At 49.9% G+C, this 20,831-nt stretch overlaps 1 protein-coding gene across 1 annotated transcript in view; it reads right to left on the reverse strand.

The window, feature by feature from the left end:
- The window catches only part of XYLT1 (xylosyltransferase 1), a 334,100-nt gene that overhangs the window by 146,271 nt on the left and 166,998 nt on the right, over positions 1-20,831 (reverse strand). The window contains exon 3 of the mRNA XM_066274755.1: positions 1,282-1,798. Coding sequence (XP_066130852.1) covers positions 1,282-1,798 — 517 coding nt within the window. The remainder of the gene's footprint in view (positions 1-1,281; positions 1,799-20,831) is intronic.

Here is a 20,831-nt window from a genome sequence, read left to right on the forward strand (position 1 = left end):
TGACTTTGGATACGTCTCCTTCCCTCTACGGGCCTCGTGTTCCCATCTGTCCGGTGAACAAACGGCATTAAGCTTTCTCTAGGGGTCTCTCTAGTCTGCTTTTCCTTGGGAGCCGTTCTCACCACGTAACTCCCTTCGGCATCAAGAAAGATTCAGGAATACAAGTAGCTTCTCAGAGTAAAGGAGGCCACTGGGCAAAGTCCTCCTTACCTGGCTTCTAAACCATTAATGTCAGCGGGACCCGAAGCCCCCTGCCTGCTGCCTGGATCGGCTCTGCAGTTGGTCTGAGATCAGTTCTGTCTCGAGGCAGGAGGATGTGGAGCCTCTATTATATAGCTCTGATCTCTCACAGCAAGAGATCTGACTGATCACTGGTCACCAGCACACGGAAGTGTCCAGCACAGGGAAGGAGAGAGGGAGAGAGAGAGACTGAGAAAAGAAGGGGGGGGTAAGAAAATGAAAAAGATGATAGGAAAAAAAATAAGAAAGATCGGAAGAGAGGTAGGGAGGAAATGAAGAAAGGAGGAAAAAAAGGAAGGAAAGGAGAGAGGGAGGGAAAGAGAGGGGAGGGGAGGGGAGAGGAGGGGAGGGGAGGGGAGGGGAGAGAAGGGAGGGAGGGAGGGAGGGAAGGAGGAAGGAAGGAAGGAAGGAAGGGAGGAAGGGAGGGAGGGAGGGAGGGAGGGAGGGAGGGAGGAAGGAAGGAAGGAAGGAAGGAAGGAAGGAAGGAAGGAAGGAAGGAAGGAAGGAAGGAAGGAAGGAGTTTAGGATGGAGGAATATGGGAAGGCTGTTTTTCAAAGCCTCCAAAGTCAATGCAACCAATTAGAAACTTTTCGAATCACATTCAATTACAATCAGATCCCCGTCACTTCTAATCCCGATATTCTGCTGCGACAGAAAACAACTGTATCAGTACCATCCCCTCGCCTCCTGCAGCTGGAGGCTATTATATACATTCCACTGCCTTTAAGATATGCTCACAGATCCACATGAGCCCCGATTTCACTGCGTTTCATCCTTTGCAACTGGTGAAAGCTATAACAGAAGGTACATTGATTTTGGAATACTTTTTTTATCCAAGATTCCAGAATTCAGAGAATACCAAGTATGTCCTATCTTATGTCCTGATTTAGGGTTTGCAAAAGAGGGAGCCCATTCTCAGCAGGTCTGAGAACGTGAGCAGGAGGAAACTGGAGAGGAGACGCCTCTCCCGGCTGGTTTCGGGGGGCTGGGGCTTACCTTCCAGGGGGCAGAACCGGCTGGTTTCGGGGGCTGGGGCTTACCTTCCAGGGGGCAGAACCGGGTCACCTTCTCTGGCATCAGCAGCCCGAGCTTGTGGCGGCAGTAGGTCTCCCCGATCTCCTGGCGGCAGTGCTTGGACTTGGAGCGGGACAGGGCGGAGATGGCCTCCTTGCCCGAGATGTCACACTTCGGGGGCTGGTGATACTTGATCTCAGGGGAGCCGCCCCCGCTCTTGCGGGCGTGGGGCTGTCTGGGGGCATCCTTCCCCCGGCTGCTGCTGTTCGCTGCGGCTCTGTGGCCGGGAGGCAGCAGCACCTCGTTGGGCCCTTTGCCGGGAGGAAGCGAGTGTCCCTTCCCCTTCTCCTGCTCCAGCTTCCTTTTCAGCAGCTCCTTCTGTCTGCTCGGGGGCTTCTTCGCCAGCTCCGGCTGGTGCTTCTGCTTCTGAGTCCGCGGGGCGAAGTTGCTGTTGTCCACGTTCTCAAAGTCTTTGGGGACCGAGTTCTCGTTGTTGCTGTCCGTTCGCAGTTTCTCTTTCGGCCGGTGAGAGAAGTAGCCATCCTGCGGAAGACGGGAAAGAAACATGGGAGAGGCGCTTTACTGAGCGATCACGTCATAATGTAGCTCAGCCCTCGCAGAGCGGGGCACAGAGATTTAGGTCCCGCCTTTGCTACGAGCTTAACTTCAGGTAACACTTGTCTGTCTGGACCTCAGTTTTCCTGTCTGAAAACAATGCGACGTTCCAATCAGAACTAAAGCGCTCACAGGCAGTCAAGTGCTAGGACTGTGGGTCTCAGTGCTTGTTATTAAACCAAACCGCCTGTTCTCAAGTAAGTTTCCTGGACTGTCTCTGCAGGTGGATTATGGACATTTTGTTCCAGCTTTCTGTTTAAATTTCAGCAGAGAGTGCTTTGATGGTTTATTTAAGGGGCTGGCAATGCTGTAATAAAGTTATAACGGGAGAAAATACTGGTAGGATATTATATACATCCCATTGCCTTTAAGATATGCTCATAGATCTACGCCTACGAGAGAAACCAGAGGCAGCCACAGTCAGCTCCGGCAGAGACATCGCTGGGTATTTTGGAGGGGAATGCGCACCCTTTGCAGAATGATCCCTACAGGGAATCATTCCCAGGGGAGATGCAAACCGGCAACATTTCTGTGTCTGAGCTGTGACTCTTGATGTCTGTCCCTGGAGCAGAGCTGATTAAGTCACGGGGGGGGGGGGGGGGGGGTTGAGAGAAAGGCCGGGAGACAATTCTGGAGACAATGGGTGGGGTGGGTCTTCCCAGGAAAGTGGGGGCCCCAGACTCAGCTCCTCCCTAGATTACTTCTAAAACACGTGGCTTCTGCTGGGAGTCCATCCGCAAGGCCTGAGCCTGAAAGAGAATCCACAGGCCCGAAGCCAGCCCGCCCGGGGACCTCTGTGGCTACAGAGAACGCTACCTGGTCCCGTAAATCCGCCCCCTTGTTACAGACACACGTTGGCCATGAGTAGAAAGTCTGAGGCAAGCTGCCTTCTCTGTTGGTTTTCCTAAGTCCGCCTCTACAGGGCTCGCAAGGCAGAGACTGGCGGGGACAGAACAGCGGGAACAGCACCGGGGCCCAGGAGGCTGGCATTCAGCGTGGCTCCTCCTTTAGCCAGCCAACAAACCACCCGGTGGGCCAAATCCACCTGCCACCTGCCACATGTTTTGGTAAATAAAGTTTTATGGAAACATGGCTACGCCTGCTCGTTTACATGTTATCTAGGGTTACTTTCATGCTACAATAGCAGAGGCAAGCAGTTGCAATAGAGACTATCTGGCTTGTAAAACCTCAAATATTTCTATCTGGCCCTTTAAGAAAAAGAGTGCCTTACAGCAGGGGTCCCCAAACTTTTTACACAGAGGGCCAGTTTACTGTCCCTCAGACCGTTGGAGGGCCGGACTATAAAAAAACTATGGCCTGACCAGGCGGTGGCGCAGTGGATAGAGCGACGGACTGGGATGCCGAGGACCCAGGTTTGAGACCCCGAGGTCGCCAGCTTGAGCACATGTGCTCATCAGGTTTGAGCAAAAGCTCTCCAGCTTGGACCCAAGGTCACTGACTCAAGCAAGGGGTTACTCGGTCTGCTGAAGGCCCACGGTCAAGGCACATATGAGAAAGCAATCAATGAACAACTAAGGTGTCGCAATGCGCAACGAAAAACTAATGATTGATGCTTCTCATCTCTCTGTTCCTGTCTGTCTGTCCCTGTCTATCCCTCTCTCTGACTCTCTCTCTGTCTCTGTAAAAAAAACAAAAACAAAAACAAAAAGCTATGAACAAATCCCTATGCACACTGCACATATCTTATTTTAAAGTAAAAAAACAAAACGGGAACAAATATAACATTTAAAATAAAGAACAAGTAAATTTAAATCAACAAACTGACCAGTATTTCAATGGGAACTATGGGCCTGCTTTTGGCTAATGAGATGGTCAATGTCCGGTTCCATATTTGTCACTGCTAGCTGTAACAAGTGATATGACGTGCTTCCAGAGCAGTGACGCATGCCTTCCATGTCACAGGAAGTAGTACTGTACGTGAGCGACGCCGTGCTTTGCGGTGCCACCACATACAGTACTCCAGGAGCACAGGATGCATCCACCAATGAAAGAGGTGCCCCTTCCAGAAGTGCAGCGGGGGCCGGATAAATGACTTCAGGGGGCCGCATGCGGCCCGTGGGCCATAGTTTGGGGACCCCTGCCCTACAGAGTGGTTTAGTTGGCGGTGTCCCCAATGACCCCATTTGGCTCAGCAGTGATGTGGGAAGAAGCCGCATGTGGCCACCCTTCTTGTCTTTGTCCCACCTTCCCTAGCGCTGACTTCTGTTCAGAAGAGGCTATCAGAACGACAGCTGACACTAAGATCCCTCATGGTGATTCTGTCAGTTGAGCATTGCTGTTACTCTCCTTTTACAGGTGAGGGAACTGAGCATCAGTAAACAGGTGACTTACCCAAGGTAACGCGGCAAACCACAGACCTCATGCCCTGGGCTACCTGTTCTACTACCCACTTCTAAGATGCTACAGAGCCCTTTAGACCCCCGTCACCCTGTCCCCTTAAGCACTGCAGCCAGGCTTCCTACCACAAGACCTGGCTCCCTTCCCATCCCCTCCCACCCAGTCAGTGGATCTGGGATAGGCATGTCACCTACAAATAGCTACCTTAAGGCTGGCTGGTGGCCCATCAGGTGGCAGGGAGTCACAGGGAAGGAGGGGACAGTAAATAGGAGTCACGAAACACCAGGAGCTTAGCCCGGCAGGAACTGGGGGGCAATGGGGCAGGCAGAAGGGAATAAAGAGATGCCCAGAAGGGAGAGCTGCATCTGTACGGAGTCACGGAGCAGTTGCTCGTCATACGCGGAGCTGATATTATATCCTGGTTGGCGATGGGGACGTTCTGGTTCCAACACCGGGTTCAGGTCTTTCTTCCCTCCCCACATAGACTAGCAAGCAATCCCCTCCATGAGGTTCCATGTCTCTGTTCTTGAACCCACTGATAATCCTTTTTTCCCTTCATTCTGTCCAGAGGCCCTGCAGAAATCCTAAGCAGCCTCTCCAATGCATTTCGGGAGCTCCTGCCATAAGCCAGGCTCCACGAACTAAGTGATTCACAGGTATTATTTATTGTATATCAACAATGGCCCCATTAGGAGGTCATTTAACAGAACGGGGAGCCAGGGTGTTCTTACAACATTCTGGACCACATATCAGGTGCCAGGCATTATGCCAAGTCCTTATATGTGATATCTCACTTGACCTTCAGAAATAACTTCCGAGGCAGGTACTAGTAGTATTCTTCCATCTTGCACGGAGGCGGAAAATGCTTAGGGATATTCGCCCAAAGTCATCTGGGGGAGGAAGTGAACTTGCACCTGTCTGGTTCTCAAACTTGCTAAAGTATCGTGTCTCTTCTGTTTGTCTGAGAGGTAAACCCAGAGCATTTAGCTCCCCCTTCTGTATGGGGAAGTGAGTGAGGTATCTCTCTGTTTGCTTATACAGCCTAGGTTGGGATAGAGTTGGATGCGGGGCAGGGGTGGTATTCAAGAAAGTGCCTGACAAATATTTCAGTCCTCCTCTTTCTAGGCACATGGCAGAATTATACTTCCCATCCCTTGCAAATTTGGCACAGCCAAGCAACTTGCTGTGGCCAGGATACGTGACAGAAGCCAGGGCACAATCTGCCATTCCCTCCCTGCTGCACTCCTGGTAGTGAAGACTCTATATCCCTGAGTGGGGCCAGTGTGGAGCAGAGACTCCACCAGCCCACTGGAGGTGGGAGTAAGCCTCCGTTGCTTTCTGTCACGGAGGTTTGGGGATCTTTGTTACTGCAGTGTGGTCTCGCTCATCCTGATTAATACAGGAGCCAGCCTGATCAGCTTTCTTCCTTCCAGCTCTCCTCCGGAACAGGAGCCTTTTTCTTTTCTTTTTTTTTTTTTTTTTTGTCCCCAACAGTCAGAAAACCAGTTCTGTGATGCCTACTGTACAAGAACATGAATTTAGATTCTGTCCCCGAGCCTGTATTTTAGAAGTTAACAAGGGTGCACAGAAGAGCCTCTGCCCTTACAGCTATCTGCATCCTCTCTGATCAGACACAGTCCATGTATTATTCTTGGGCTGTTCTGCTTCCTCATTAACTGAGTGAGGATTGCAGTTTGGCCCCCGAGCAGAAAACCTCCATAAACCACTGATTTCAGAAGCTCACGTGTGCTAGCTCTCTCTGGCAGAACCAGACGCAGGAAACACTGCTATAGACGAAGCTAAGCTGCCCATCAGAGACTAGCCAATTCCTCTGGTTAATTTGTGATGTCAGGACCAGGCGTCACCATCCATTCCAACATGGCTCTAGATTTATACACGTCATCTGCTCAGAGAGCCCCCCCACACACACACACACCACAATGGGGGTGATCGGCTCAGTGAGGTCCGGTGGCCTTCCGCCTGGCCTCAGATGCCACTCAGCCGCCGCAGGAAATCAAAAGATCCGAGTGTAAGGGAAGGGATATGTTTTGTTTTCTGGAATGAAGAAAGAGCTCACGGACATTAGGTCCTTCTAGAAAAGTCAGAGAGAGGCCTCGCAGGGAGAATCAGGCATCATCCAGGGCCTGAGAACACCTGTCACCCTAAGTCAATGCCAGTTTCTCTAGCAGCTGATTCCCACCTTTCCACCTCCCCTGCCCCCTCTTTCTTTTTTCCACTTTATTTTGTTGTGGTAAGAACACGGAACGCATTTACCCTCAACGCCGTTTTAAGTGCACGGCACTGTATTGCCGTCCGTAGGCACGGTGTGGGACAGAGACCTCTGCAGTGTACTCATCTTGTATAACTAAGAACCTCTCCATCCCCTCCCCCAGCCCCCTGGAAACCACCATTCTGTTCTCCGCTTCTACACCTCTGACTGTTTCAGATCCCTCACCTAAGTGGGGTCATGCAGTAGGTGTCCCTCTCTGACTGGCTTATGTCACTCAGCATAATGTCCTCAAGGTACCTTCATGTTGTTGTAAATGGCAGGATTTCCTTTAAAAAAATTTTTTTAAAGGCTGAATAATACCCCACTGTCTGGATATACCACTTTTTCTTTATCCACCCATCCCTCTATGACCATCACGAATCACCTCACCTTTCCTCTAACTCTTCACCTACCTGCCAGAGGCAAACAGATCTCGGCGCATCTCTCGTTTCCCTGGAGACCCAAGATCCGGAAATCCAAACCCAGGCTCCCTTTCCTATAAAAGACCAACCCTGAGAACCCGGGCACATGTGTCCAGGATAATCACCGCATCCTCAGCATCCCTGTACCCTCACACTCTGGCCCTTCCCACCCGTGTCCCCGTCCTCTCCAAAAGGACTGAGCGGGCAGAATTAGTCCTAACCATGGAGAGAAAATGACGGGTTATACAACTCGACTGGACCAAGGCCACACTGCTAGGAACAAAGTGACTCACGATCTCCATGCCTCCGTTTCTCCATGTGTAAAATGGGGATGACATTAATCCTTACCTCACGGCATTTTGGTGAGGGTGAATGCATTATACATAAAACTTCCAAAACGTGCCCACCACCCAAGGAACAGGAAGACTGAGCAGTGAGGCCAGACTGGGCTCGCTATTAATTAACAGTGGGCCTCAACTGTCTCATCCTGATGGTCCCCCTCGGAGGACAGACTGGTTATTATTTCTTCATTATGATCAACGAGCTGTGTCCCCTCTATTTTTAACTGGTCCTCCACTCTCACCTTGGGTTGTTTATGCAAATGCAACCCTTTGACTTATTTTATTTTAATGTACTTATTACAATGATTGCACATTCAAATGTTTGCGTGAAGGCATCAAACCTCTAATTGCTATCTTGTTGCCTTCCCACTAAGCTTCTGCTAGAATCCATTTTTATTCTGTAAAAAATAATTAAATGCAATAATGTCCTCCATTCCCATTCAACCTTGGGCATATTTAGATCCAATTTCAATCAGGTAGAAATATGCTAAACACAATATGGCTCTGAGAGGCAGGTTATACGACCCAGGCTGCCATTTGAGAGACATCTGGGTCAGTTTCTGACTTTCCCTGGTTCTCTAATGTTTGGATATCAGGATGGATTGCTACTCACTCAAGTCAATTGAATCTGGGCCCCGTGGTCCTGTTTTGGGGTGGGGTGGGGCTGGCAGTGAGTCATTATGGTTTTAAAACTATCATTTATTGCTAAAGTTACTCTTATTTTTGTGTAGAAAGAAGACTGGACAGGGAGGGAGAAGACCTGGGTACTTGTCTTGTTTTAGCAAGTGTCCAATTTTCTCCTCTATAAAGCGACAGGTCCTGAGTGTGTTTTGCCGGACGTTCTCTGTATTAGTCATTTGTCATTTATCAATACGATCAACTAACAAAGCTCTACCATTTCAGCTCACTGAGAAAGAATTTGATGGACTTTAAGAGACCAGGGACCAAGGACTAGATGGGCATCAGGTCTTCTCCCTGCTTCACCCTCTGATAATTATCTCTGGCTGGTCTTGGACTTGGGGTAGATCATGTCATCTCTCTGTGCCTCCATTTCTTCATCCATCACCCAGATCTGAGGCTGGGACCACCTTCCAGGAACTGAGAGAATCTACAAAGCACAGAACACAGTGCTTGACACACACAGGTGCTTAAGAAACATGTACCCATAAGACAGTAACACTGACAGTGTGTCAGTGTCCAAGCTCTCTGCTCGTCCTCATTCATGTCATCTTCAGGATGAGCCTATGAAGGAGATGCTATATTATTCTCCTCATTTTTTAGATGGAAGCCTAAGGTTCAGGGAAGTGAAGTGTCCAAATCCAAATCTAGGAAGTGGAAGAGTCAGGATTTGAACCCAGGGCAGTCGGAGTCCAGAGGCCATGCCTGCAACACCACGATGCCTCTCGGCAGCTGTTAGGAGTACGAATGGTGCCAAAAAGGAAACCCCGGCCAGTTGCGCTTTTCAGACGTGAGGGCGTCTGTCACACAGCTCACTCATCATGACCAGTTTATGGCGTCCTTTTGTGTCATGAGGACACACGGCCAGCTGAGGAGCTATTTGCTGTTGAACTCAGTGTCCGAGGCTTCATTCCAATCACCAAGGTGACCAAGGCCATTGGGAAGGACACTGGGGGAGAAGCCCGCACCTGCTTCCAAAGAAACCTCAGTGCCAGGGCAGACGGATGGCAGGGCGCAGTGTGCATAGCTGCACCCAATTAGGACATGAAATTACCCAGGCTGCCAATGCAAATAGACCGAACAGAGGCCCCTTGCCCACCTCATTCACATGCACCAAACGTGGCTGGGAGGGCCAGCACTTAGAAACCAATGGGCCACACTGGGCACAAACAGGTTCCGTTTTAACAAAACCCTAAAAAATAAGCCCAGTGCAATTTAGCAAATTTATTTATGCTAATGTGAAGCATAGCATCAGATGAGGAAGAGGGAGGAAGCCAGATGGAGCCAGCCTCTGCCCCTTGACCTTGAGACAGAAGGAAAGAAGCTTACCTCTGAGAGACACAGTTTTCTCACTTGTAAAAAAGAGGGAAGAGGCCCTGGCCGGCTGGCTCAGTGGTAGAGCGTCAGCCTGGCGTGTGGATGTCCCGGGTTCGATTCCTGGTCAGGGGACACAGGAGAAGCACCCATCTGCTTCTCTATCCTTCCCCCTCTCCTTTCTCTCTGTCTCTCTCTTCCCCTCCCACAGCCAAGGCTCCATTGGAGCAAAGTTGGCCCGGGCACTGAGGATAACTCCATGGACTCGCCTCAGGCGCTAAAATGGCTCTGGTTGCAACAGAACAATGGCCCCAGATGGGCAGAGCATCGCCCCCTGGTGGGCTTGCCAGGTGGATCTTGGTTGGGGAATATGGGAGTCTGTCTCTCCGCCTCCTTGCTTCTTACTTCAGAAAAATACCTAAAAAGGGGGGGGGGTGGAGAAGACCTACTCGGTAAAGGTGAGACAGAGATGAACGAACATGGCAAGCATATTTAACAAAAGAACATTTAGCCCATTTAGTACTCAATGGACTTTATTAGCTGGTGCCTGGTCACTTGATAAGCAGACCTAAGTTTTGTGGGAGGGTGGCAAGTGTTCAGATCCGACCTCTGCTGCTTTGCCAATGGTGTGACCCTGGAGACAGTGCCCGACTTTGCGAGCTTCCGTGTACCTCTCTGTAAGACAGGAGTCATAACTTGTAACCACGATGGGGCTTTTGTGAGAGTTTAAAAGAGTTGATATATGCAATGCACTTAGCATAATGCCTATCACTTAATAAATGTTAGCTATAATGTATCAGAATAGAATGCTTGCACTGATGATTCAATGTGTGGTTCTCCAAGTGTGGTCTAGAGACTCTTGGGGTCCCTAAGACCCTTTCTGGGAGCCTTTAAGGTCAAACCATTTTCATCATAATATGAAGCTATTATTTTCCTTTTTCCCCTCATTTTCCGACCAGCACACAGGAGTTTTCCAGAAACTACATGACATGTGAAATCACAACAAATTGAAGGCATAACCAGACGTGAGAACCCAACTGTCTTTTATGAAGGCAGATATAAAGATTTGCAAAGATGTCAAACAAATATTTCTCTTTTAACTAGATTTGTTTTTTTGTAAAAAAAATTATTTTTCATAAAATCTTTTTTGTATTTTTTTTTTCTGAAGCTGGAAACGGGGAGAGACAGTCAGACAGACTCCTGCATGCGCCCGACCGGGATCCACCCGGCATGCCCACCAGGGGCGACGCTCTGCCCACCAGGGGGCGATGCTCTGCCCCTCCGGGGCATCACTCTGCCACGACCAGAGCCACTCTAGCGCCTGGGGCAGAGGCCAAGGAGCCATCCCCAGCGCCCAGGCCATCTTTGCTCCAATGGAGCCTTGGCTGCAGGAGGGGAAGAGAGAGACAGAGAGGAAAGGGGGGGGGGTGGAGAAGCAAATGGGCGCTTCTCCTATGTGCCCTGGCCGGGAATCGAACCCGGGTCCCCTGCATGCCAGGCCGACGCTCTACCGCTGAGCCAACCGGCCAGGACCACATAAAATCTTTACTTAGACATATGAGTTAAAACCGTTCTCTTAAATAAATTAATAAACACTTAAAGAATGCCTTAGATTAAATTTCAATAAACAGAGCTAATTGAGAGATATAACCTACAGAAACAGAAGTGCTTCGGGAGCCTGCAGTAACATCTAAAAATATAAGGGGGTCCCAAAACCAACAAGTTTGAGAACTGCTGACGTGATACATACCCATAACCCTAACTATCTAACCATTAATGAAATAAAAAGCTTAGGATCTATTTAGGTGGGAGTTTTCACTATGTGCCAAGACTGTGCATTTGTATTTTACTCACACACACAACAATTACACACCGGATAGATTCTAGGTCAAGTGGAAACGGAGGGCTGATAAGAACTTTTATAGAGAAAGAGGCAGCAGGCACCCGGAACCCTGGGGTCCAGAACCATCCTCAGGGAGAATGAGTGACCCTCTGGCCAAGATGTGCCCCTTGACCAGACTCTAGCCAGTACCCTCGGAGTCCCTTCTCAATCAGGCCTCGGCCTTGGCCTTTACAGGCGATCAGATACTAACTTAGTTTCTGACAGCTCAAGGGCACACCCCTAGGATGACACCAGGCCTCCTTGTCGTGCTCGCCTGAGAAAACTCAAGGATGCCATAAACATGTAGTTTGTTTCAGCCAAACCCTAGCTAGGGCCCCTGTGTGTCCCTGTGGGAGGGGGAGGTGCCTGGCTTGGCTAAGCGCCAGGGAGCAAACTCAGACAGGTTCACACAGACAGACCCTCCCCCGCCCCCGCCGCCCTTCCTGTGTTTTGTCATTTTCCCCTTCCTCGACTCCTGAGCCCCTGCTCACCCCCTCCTTAGTCCCTCATGCTCCCTCTGAAAGGCCCGGTCACCCAGCACAAATCTCAGTGGAGTTCCATTCACGCTGGACCCTTCCCTACTGCAGTGGTATTGTAGTGATTCAAATCCGCCCTTCCAGCTTTGTTCATCTCTGACACTGCCCGAGGCCCCACGGCCTGGACCTCAACCCCAAAACGCCGTGTCCTTCCGGCCTGATCACAGGAGTCCAGGAAACGCGCTCAGAGCCCAGCACAGGCCTCAACCCCTGTGCTCCTTCCAGCCCCCAAGGTGGATGTGACAGGGACCGCCACGGAACAACCCAGTCTTGCTTCAATAACAAAGCCTTTGGATACCCTCTAAGGACAGTTTCTCAGCTATGACACTAGAGACATTTCAAGTGGCTAACATTTTATTGTGGGGCCATCCTGTGCATCACAGGGTGTTTGACAGCATCTGTGATCCCTGCCCACTAGATGTGACAGCAGTATGACAACCAAAAACGTCTCCAGATGTTGCCAATGTCCCCTGCATAACAACAACAACAAAAAACACCCCTGGTTGAGAACCACGGCTCTAGGGGCAAGTGCTCCGGAGGCCAGTGCTGGCAGAGTCAGCTGTTCAAACCCTGTTCCCATCCAGAACAACAGGCCCTAGCGACCTGCCAAAGCGGTCAAGATGGCACATGTGAACTGGGAAGAAAGGAGATGGCCAGAGAAAGGGGCCCAGTTAACCCAAGAAGGGAGTCCCGGTGGGTGGAGAGGCGGGGGGCTGGATACGGTTCAGGAGAAGGAGAGTGCACGGGTATTGGGCAAGCCAATGTGTCTCAAGTGTGAAACAAGCGTGTTTAGGTTTGCTCGCTGGTATTTTGCATCAGCACGGGCAGCTCCCTGTGTGTGTGGTCTGTGGGAGGCCGTGGTGCTTGCCCTCAGGGCGGCAGATCGCAAATTGCGGATTGCCCGCCTCCACCGGGAGGGGCGATCGTTTGCTGTTGTCTGCCGGAGAAGGGGTACTTCCGCCTGGCCTGTTTGGCTGGGGAGTGCTGAGGCTGGTGGGGGCTGTGAGTCCACTGAGTCTGGAGAAGGAGTCCGGTGAGTCCGGAATGCTGAGGGGCTTGGGAGCCCTGAGAGAAGTGGAAGCGGTCTTCTGCCTGTTTGCTCGTCGGCCATCATGAGACTTTAATAAACGGAATGGCCCACCAGTTTCCAGCTCCACCTTTCCTCTGCTGTCTGCCCGAATCCAATGGGAACCTGACGGCAGCCACTGGCCTTTCACTGGGGAGATGGGAGAAGGGTTGGGGTGACCTAAGGACAGGAGGAGCGTTCATCTGGACAACTCCTAAGCTGATGGCACAACACTGACCTTAAGCCAGAGGTCACGCTGGGGGCACAGCGGTCCCATCAAAGACACAGATGTTTGGCTCTCTCTGTAGAGTGTTTTTCATTTGTTTGGTTTTTTTTTTTTTTAATCCCAGGCAACATTTCAATACCTGAAGATTTCATCTAAAAATCGGGATTTCTGCCTTCTTTTGAAACAGCAAGGGAGCTGACAGCACTGGGCTGGGTTCCCGTGTGTGTGACAACCGTCCAGGGCTGAGCGGTGGCCTGTTGGTATGTAGAAGGGGCATCTGCTCTGCCAGGGGTCGTCCAACTTTTTATAAAAACCGCCCACTTTTGCATGCTGGTCAACCTGGCCCTACCGTGCAACCAAACAGCGCCGCGATTGGCCCATCATGAAAGCTGGAACGCTCACTAGTGGGCGGTAGGGACCAGGTCTACCAGCACTGCAAAAATGGGCGGTTTTTATAAAAAGTTTGACGACCTCTGCCAGTGAGACCATCACAGCTTCCTTCCAGCCTGGCCTGTGTTCCCTCATCCAGCTCCACGCACACTGGGAACCTGCGCGGTGCCACTGCCTGAAACCAGGGACCCAGAGGTGCGGCGCGCCCAAACACGGGGAGGCATTTCTCATTGCCATACAACTGGGGGAGGCGCCAGGCAGCTGGTGGGTGGGGCACACCGGGTCCTGGCAGTGCAGGGAACACGCGGGGCTGAGTGAGGAGGACCCACCCGGAACCCCGCAGGATATCTGAAGGTCTCTGGGTGTCAATGGGGTGAACAGCTCATATTTAATTATTGGGGCCAAGAAACTAACTCAAATTTACATATAACACAGAGTACTTTTGAATAATTTCAATGTAACTGAATTTTCTCAAAAAGACACTGCCATTTCAGGCAAGGGGAGATTTCACACCATTTAGAGTTTTACCATGATTTCAAAAGATGACATCATCAATGTCCACACAAGCTACAGATGTTATCAATAAACACACCTTTTATCCACCTGCATTTGTAACTGCTGAATTAATTGTAGGTTTTATATATTTTATCACTGCTTGATTTGAGAGAGAGAGACCAATTTGTTGTTCAATTTATTTATGCATTCATCGATTGATTCTTTTATGTGCCCTGACCAGGGATCGAACCTACAACCTTGGCATATCGGGATGACACTTGTCTAACCAACTGAGGTACCCAGCCAGGGCCTTGAATTCCCTGGGTTTTAACATGCCTGACCTCTTCCTTTGTCTTCTAGCCCTTGCTACTCAAAGTGTGGTCCATGAGAAGCAGCATCAATCTCCCCTGGGAGTTTGTTAGAGACGCAGGGTCTTGGGCTCCCACCTGGACTGAGTGAGAATCTGCACTTAACAAGATTCCAGGTGACTCATTTGCATGTTAAAGTCTGAGAAGGCTAGTCCCCTGTTGTGCCTGATCATTTACACAATGCAATATACATTATTTTTAATATAAATTACTTTTTAAAAATACCTTTCCTATTTTTCTTAGGGCAGTAGATTGATCTGTTTTAGAGCTGTGAGTGTAAGTAGATGGTCATAAATATGGGTTTCATTTCAGGATAGATAAAAGGAATATTTTTAAAGATCTGTTACATTAAGGAGGGGCTGGGTCTGATAGGGTTGAGAAGCACTGGTTGATTCATTCTATAAACTTTAACCGGGTGCTTACTCCCTGCCAGGCATGGGGGAGGGGAGGGGAGGGGAGTAGAGTAGAGGGGAGGGGAAGGGAGGGGAGGAGAGGAGAGGGGAGGGGAGGAAAGGGGAGGGGAGGGGAGGAGAGGGGAGGGGAGGGGAGGAGAGGGGAGGGGAGGAGAGGGGAGGGGAGGGGAGGAGAGGGGAGGGGAGGGGAGGAGAGGGGAGGAGAGGAAGATGAATTCGGACAAGCGCAGGAGAGGGAAGCATGCTGTACGTGCATAATTCATTTCTGTACAGGACCAGAAGGGGAAAGTGGGTGCGGAGATGGATATGTGCCATGGGGTTCATCAGGAACTGGAAGCTGGTCTCCGGTCCAGCGAAAGTAGAGGAGGCTTTCACAGAGAAAGCCGTTTTCCTGCCTAACGTCGAGAAGAAAGAGTATGTTCATGCGGCAGACAAAGGAATCAAGGACAGGAAAGCCCAGAATACAAACTTGGTAATAACAACTATGGTAGCTCATACTTACTGAACATTTATTCTGAGAACTTTCCAAACACCTGACCCAGATCATCCTTCTAAAATCCCAGAACAATCTGCTAATCGGTGGGGGAAATCCTTTCACAATTTTTACATATATCAAATCTTCACACTGTACACTTTAAAGGTCGTATAGTTTTGTCAATTATAACTCAAGGAAATTGGGGGGGGGACCCAGAACAACTCTTATCGAGTAGGTACCGTGACTATTCACATTTTACAGGTGAAACTACGGAGGTACAGTGAGGTTAAGTAACATGCCCCAAATCACACAGCATGGCTATACAACCTACGTGCTACTCTCACGGGCTATTAACAACGAGCCTTTGTGCTACTATTCATAAATCAGCAAACAACAAGTGTTGGAGAGAATGTGGAAGAAAGGGAATCCCTATGCACTGTTGCACTGTAAATAGACACAAGCCACTATGGAAACCCATACAGAGGTTCCTCAGAACATTAAAAATAGAACCACCATATGACCCAACAATTCCACTTCCGTGTATTTATCTGAAGAAATCCAAAACACTAATTTGAAAAGCTATCTGCACCCCTATGTTCACTGCAGCATTATTTACAATAGCCAAGATATGCAAGCAACCTAAGTGTCCCCTCACTAGACGGCGGGATAAAGAAGATGTGGTCCACGCATGCAACGGAATACAACCTGGCCCTAAAAAAAAGGGATGAACTCTCACGCTTTGTTGACAACATGGCTGGACCTAGAAGGCATTACGCTAAATGAAATAAGTCAGATGAAGAATGACAAATACCATGCAATTTCACTTACAGGTGAAATCTAAACAACATACTGAATGAACAAACAAAACAAATCCTGGAAACACAGAACAAAGCGACAGTCGCCAGATGGGAGGGAAGTTGGGGGGAGTGGATGAAAACGTTGGAAGGGATTAAGAGGCACAAATTGCCAGTTAGAAGCGGAGTCACAGGGATGTCAAGTACAACATAGGGAATACAGTCAGTGATACTGTAATAACTCTGGGTGGTGCAGGTGGGTAGTTGGGTTATCAGGGGGATCACACCGTAAGGCACATGAATGTCTAATCACTATGTCGTATACCTGAAATGAACATAATATCATACATCAACTATAATTGAAAATTAAATTTAAAAAAAGAAGACAACAAGCCTTGGTGGAATGTCCCATATGTATCCAAGGAAAAGGACCCCAAGGAGGTGTCATCCTCTCCCCCCCCTCCCCCCCGCAGACCCTGGAAGAAAGCGATCACTGAGTGCGGCTGAAGTCTTCAAGGAGGAAAGGGTCAGGAGGTAGAAGTTTCCTTAAGTAACTTGGGTCCTTGGTGTAAAAGTCCTCTTGCCTCGCTGCCTGTGTCTCTGTCCCTTCAGACTAACCCCTGCGCTGCTCCCTCCCACCCCAGCACGCTCTCTGTCGTGGTTTCTTTTCCTGCACGTCTTTGCTTCTCTTGCCTCAGTTCCCTGGCCGCCCTCCTGTTCTGGCCGTCACCTTCTTAACATTCTCCCATCCCGGTCCTCTTGGGAAAGGGGCACTTAAGGAGAAAAATGGGCCTGCTGTTGATGAAAGACATCAAGCTTTCAAAATCATCCTTTGCATCTGCTGGCGGGGGGGGGGGGGGCCCTCCTCCCAAACACCCTGCCGCAAGTGGGTAATGAATGACACATTTGTAAGCTCATTACAGCCGAGTCTCAGAAGAAATGTAAATGCTCACGGAGCCGGCGATATAAATAAGGGAAGACGCCTGTAAATAAATACACACACACACACACACACACACACACACAATTTATATCATCTGAAAGCCAAAGCCATTTGGGGTGGGAGAAGAGAGAACAGGAAAGGCAGCTAATATTGCTATCTATGTGACTTCAGAACTGAGCCTCCCAGCAGCTGCCAATAAATTATTTTTACTATGCAGAGGTACAAATGAATATGCTCCTGTCGCCCCCTAAATCTCCTTTATGAGCCGGTGTTTGCCTTGGCCCAACCTCCCAGGGACGGGGCTTCCAAGCAAGTTTTCATTGGCCCAGTTCCCGAAGAAGGCTGCGGTCTGCAGGCCTACTGGCTGCAGACTGTAGGCACCTCGCTGGCTCTTCCCGTTGACACGTGCGCTTGGCATGACTCGGAGATCAGCCATCTCTATTGGAGGGCGAGAGGGGGATTAAAGCGATAGCAGTGCCCACGCCCAAGGTGTTGAAGAAAAATCATCCCTGCATCCTGGACTGAGGGTGCCTGCTGTTCGTGGGACGGCATGGGCTGTTTATGGCCACCCAGTTCACTGGGGCCTGATGTTTCCTAACAGGCTTCAGAATGGACATGCAAAAAACCTCATCACAACCAACTTTTGTGTGTACTGCCCAAAAGGAAAGTTCTGGTCTCTCTCTTCAGGTGGAATGTGCCCAGTGTCCATCTCTCAAACTGCTGAGCGAAGAAGAGCGATGGGCAAGCATAGCCCACTGTGCCAAGAGTGGGTTACAAGTGCAAGCTCTAGAGTCACTCTTCTGGATTTGAAACCTGGCTATGCTACTTCCTAGCTGTGTGACCTTGGGAAGGTTAGTGAAACTTTCTGGGCATTGGTTCTTTCCTGTGTAAAGTGGGTATTTTACCAAAACCTCATAGGGTTGATAAGAAAATATGTTAACCAGCACAACACTTACAACACAGAGTAAAGCAGTTGATAGAAGGTAAAATGATCAGTTCTGGATGGCTGGCTCAGTGGTAGAGCATCAGCCTGGTGTATAGATGTCCTGGATTCGATTCCTGGTCAGGGCACACAGGAGAAGTGACCATCTGCTTCTCCACCCCTCCCCCTTCTCTTTCTCTCTGTCTCTGCTCCTCCCGTAGCCATGGCTTGATTAGTTCAAGCGCACTGCCTCTGGCCACTGAAGATGGCTCCGTGCAGCCTTGTGCCTCGGGTGCTAAAAGTAGCTCGGTTGCAAGCATGGCCCCAGATGGTCAGAGTATAGGGCCCAAATGAGGGTTGCCTGTTGGATACCAATCAGGGTGCATGAGGGAGTCTGTCTCTATGTCTCTCTGTCTCCCATCCTCTCACTTGGAAAAGAAGGTAAGTTTATCAACATTATTTCATCCAAATTTCCACAGTAACCTTTCATGCATTGATTCACACATTGTACTGAGTTCCAAGTACGTGCTGGCCACTGTCTTAGGCAGCAGGGATATGTCCATGAATAAAAAAGACAGATGCCTGTTCTCAGAGAGCTTACATTTTAGTAGAATGAGATAAACAACCAACCTACCAACAACTCAATAAAAAGAGAGTATAGAATGTGTTATGGACACGTTGCCAAACATCTGCTAAATGTTTTTATCCACCCATTTCAAAGATGAAGAAGCTCAAAGAGGTTATCTAAGCAGGTTGAAGAGCCAGGCCTGTCAGGCCCCAGAGAGTAGAGAAAGTGAGAAGAGAAACTGGAGACAGGCTGGGTGGCAGGGTGACAAGTGAAAGGGTAGTTTCCGCTTCCTCTTGTCCCTCCTGCTCTGGAGTGGGGCTCTCCACCCCAGAGGAGAGTCTACCTGCCACCCAGGCTGGTCAGACAAATTGCTATTGGCCAAGTTCTATATTAAGCAGCTGAGCAGCTGCAGCCTGACTTCCTAAGTCTGGCTGGATTTAGACAAAGAAGCTTCCCTTCATCCTCAGACAACCCATGAAACAAACCCAGCAGAAAGTGGTTCCGGGAGACTGGATGGACCGCCGTTGCTCAGACCACTAGATGGCTCTTCGTGTGAACTTGTCAGGGTACAGCTGCTAGCTGTGTCACGGTTCTCTGTGAAGACAGGCTGGGATGGGACACGTCTCTAAGAAGTTCTTGAGTCCTCATTCCTGGAGGCGATCCAGGGTCAGCCCTGCCCTAACGCCAGAGGACAGAAAGTACCACCTGTGGCCAGCCTGCGATGCCCAGGGGGACAGTGGCCAGAGCAGTGGGGAGGGGGGCAGGCAGGGAGCTGCAGCTTCTGGTCGCACCCCTGGCAGGGACTCTGCTCACCTCCTTGGCGCTCCCTGGGCCCCGTGGCCCTCTGCACACTGGGCACATGGGTAGGGCCATACTTGTAACAGTTTCCCATTTACTCAGTAATTTTATTTGGCTACCATTGAAACATATATACTTCTATGGTGAAGTACAAAGTTGATTTCTGTGGTTCCTAAAATCCAAACACAAAAAACAGGAAACAATGTTATTTCACCCCAGCTAGATCAAGTTGCCCGCCTGAGGCTAGGAGCTCAGGGCGCACTCTCATTGTTGAACTGAGAGATGTGCAAGTGTCAGGCTGGGATGGTCTCCTTGGCAGGTCAGAGAGATCACAGGAGCATAAAAAGACACCCGCTTCCTCCTCTGTGATGCAAGGTTATTTAATATCTGTGGAGCACCCGAAATCATCTTGGTGCCACAGTGAGCCACATTCCTCTCCTGGTAAAACCTGGGACATGTTGGTCTCTCTGCTTCCTTATCACATGGATGCTCTTGGATTCTATGGGACCATGCACCGTACCTGAGATTATGGAGCAAGAAAGGGGAGTGAAACCCCCTCACTCCTCCTGGGCTCCCACAGTAAAGGGATGGGTCAGGAGACCCCAGGACTGGCTATGCTCACTCCTGCTCCACATTCAGGCTGTCTTCATGCCCAGAGCTCTCCTTGTGACCTCACCTGCTGCTTCCCAGGATTGCTGATGGTAGTAATCCTTATCGCATACCAGGTTCTAAGATCTTGCGTGGACTAATTGAAACCTTATGGCAGCCCTGCGAGGCAAACGCTGTCAGCACTCTCATTTTATAGATGAGAAAACTTGGAGGTGAAGTGACCTGCTTACGACCTTCACCCCAACCTCCAACCCGCAGCCGGTAAGTAGCAATGGACCGCTGTACTACAGTCCACTCCCCAGTGTCCGGGGCTGCCCGCCGTCCTGTCCTGCTCTACTTGCTCCCCAGACATGGCTGCTTTAGACAGCGAGGGGCGAGAATGAGGAAAAACATTTTTAGAAATTATTTCTGACAGGCAACCAGATACTCAAATAACAACATTTGGTTTGTCTTGCTAGCTGGAGGCAAAATCAGCTCAGGCAGGAGGAGGAAGCTGCAGGCTAAGGAAGCCGAGGCTGGCTGGTCCTTAGTTGGCCCCGTGCTGCCGGGGCACCGGTACCTCCATCCCAACATGACAGGAGCCTCTAGTTGGCACTCTATACGGACAGTGATGGGGAGGAGGGGCTGGGTCTTTAAGAGTGCACATGTGAAAGAGGGAGCTTCCGGGAGGCTGGGTGGTCATGCCATACGCGCCATCCAATCAGCCATTTAAGAGACAAGGTGTAAGGCTGTCAGAAACAGGGCAAGTAACACGGGTGGGGGGTGGAGGGTGGGAAGTGAATATTTTTATTGAGAGCAAGAGCAAGAATCAGTATTTACTGAACATTGAATATATGCCCTTGTTGCCGGGGATTTACCTGCAGCAAATCCTTTCGTTCTCACAACGATCCTTAGATGTAACGAGCACTATTGCTAACCCCATTTAACAGACAAGAAAACGGAGGCACAGAAATGGCAAGTCAGCTGCCCGAGGCCGTGCAGTGAGTAAGCAGTGATCCCGAGTAGGAACTCCAGACCCCACCGCTGCCAAACATTATGTATCTTATCCACTTTCCCACATTTCCGTGACACCTGAGAAGTGGCCAGTCCCGCAT

Source organism: Saccopteryx bilineata, chromosome 4 (assembly GCF_036850765.1).
Source record: "Saccopteryx bilineata isolate mSacBil1 chromosome 4, mSacBil1_pri_phased_curated, whole genome shotgun sequence".
Lineage (NCBI taxonomy): Eukaryota > Metazoa > Chordata > Mammalia > Chiroptera > Emballonuridae > Saccopteryx > Saccopteryx bilineata.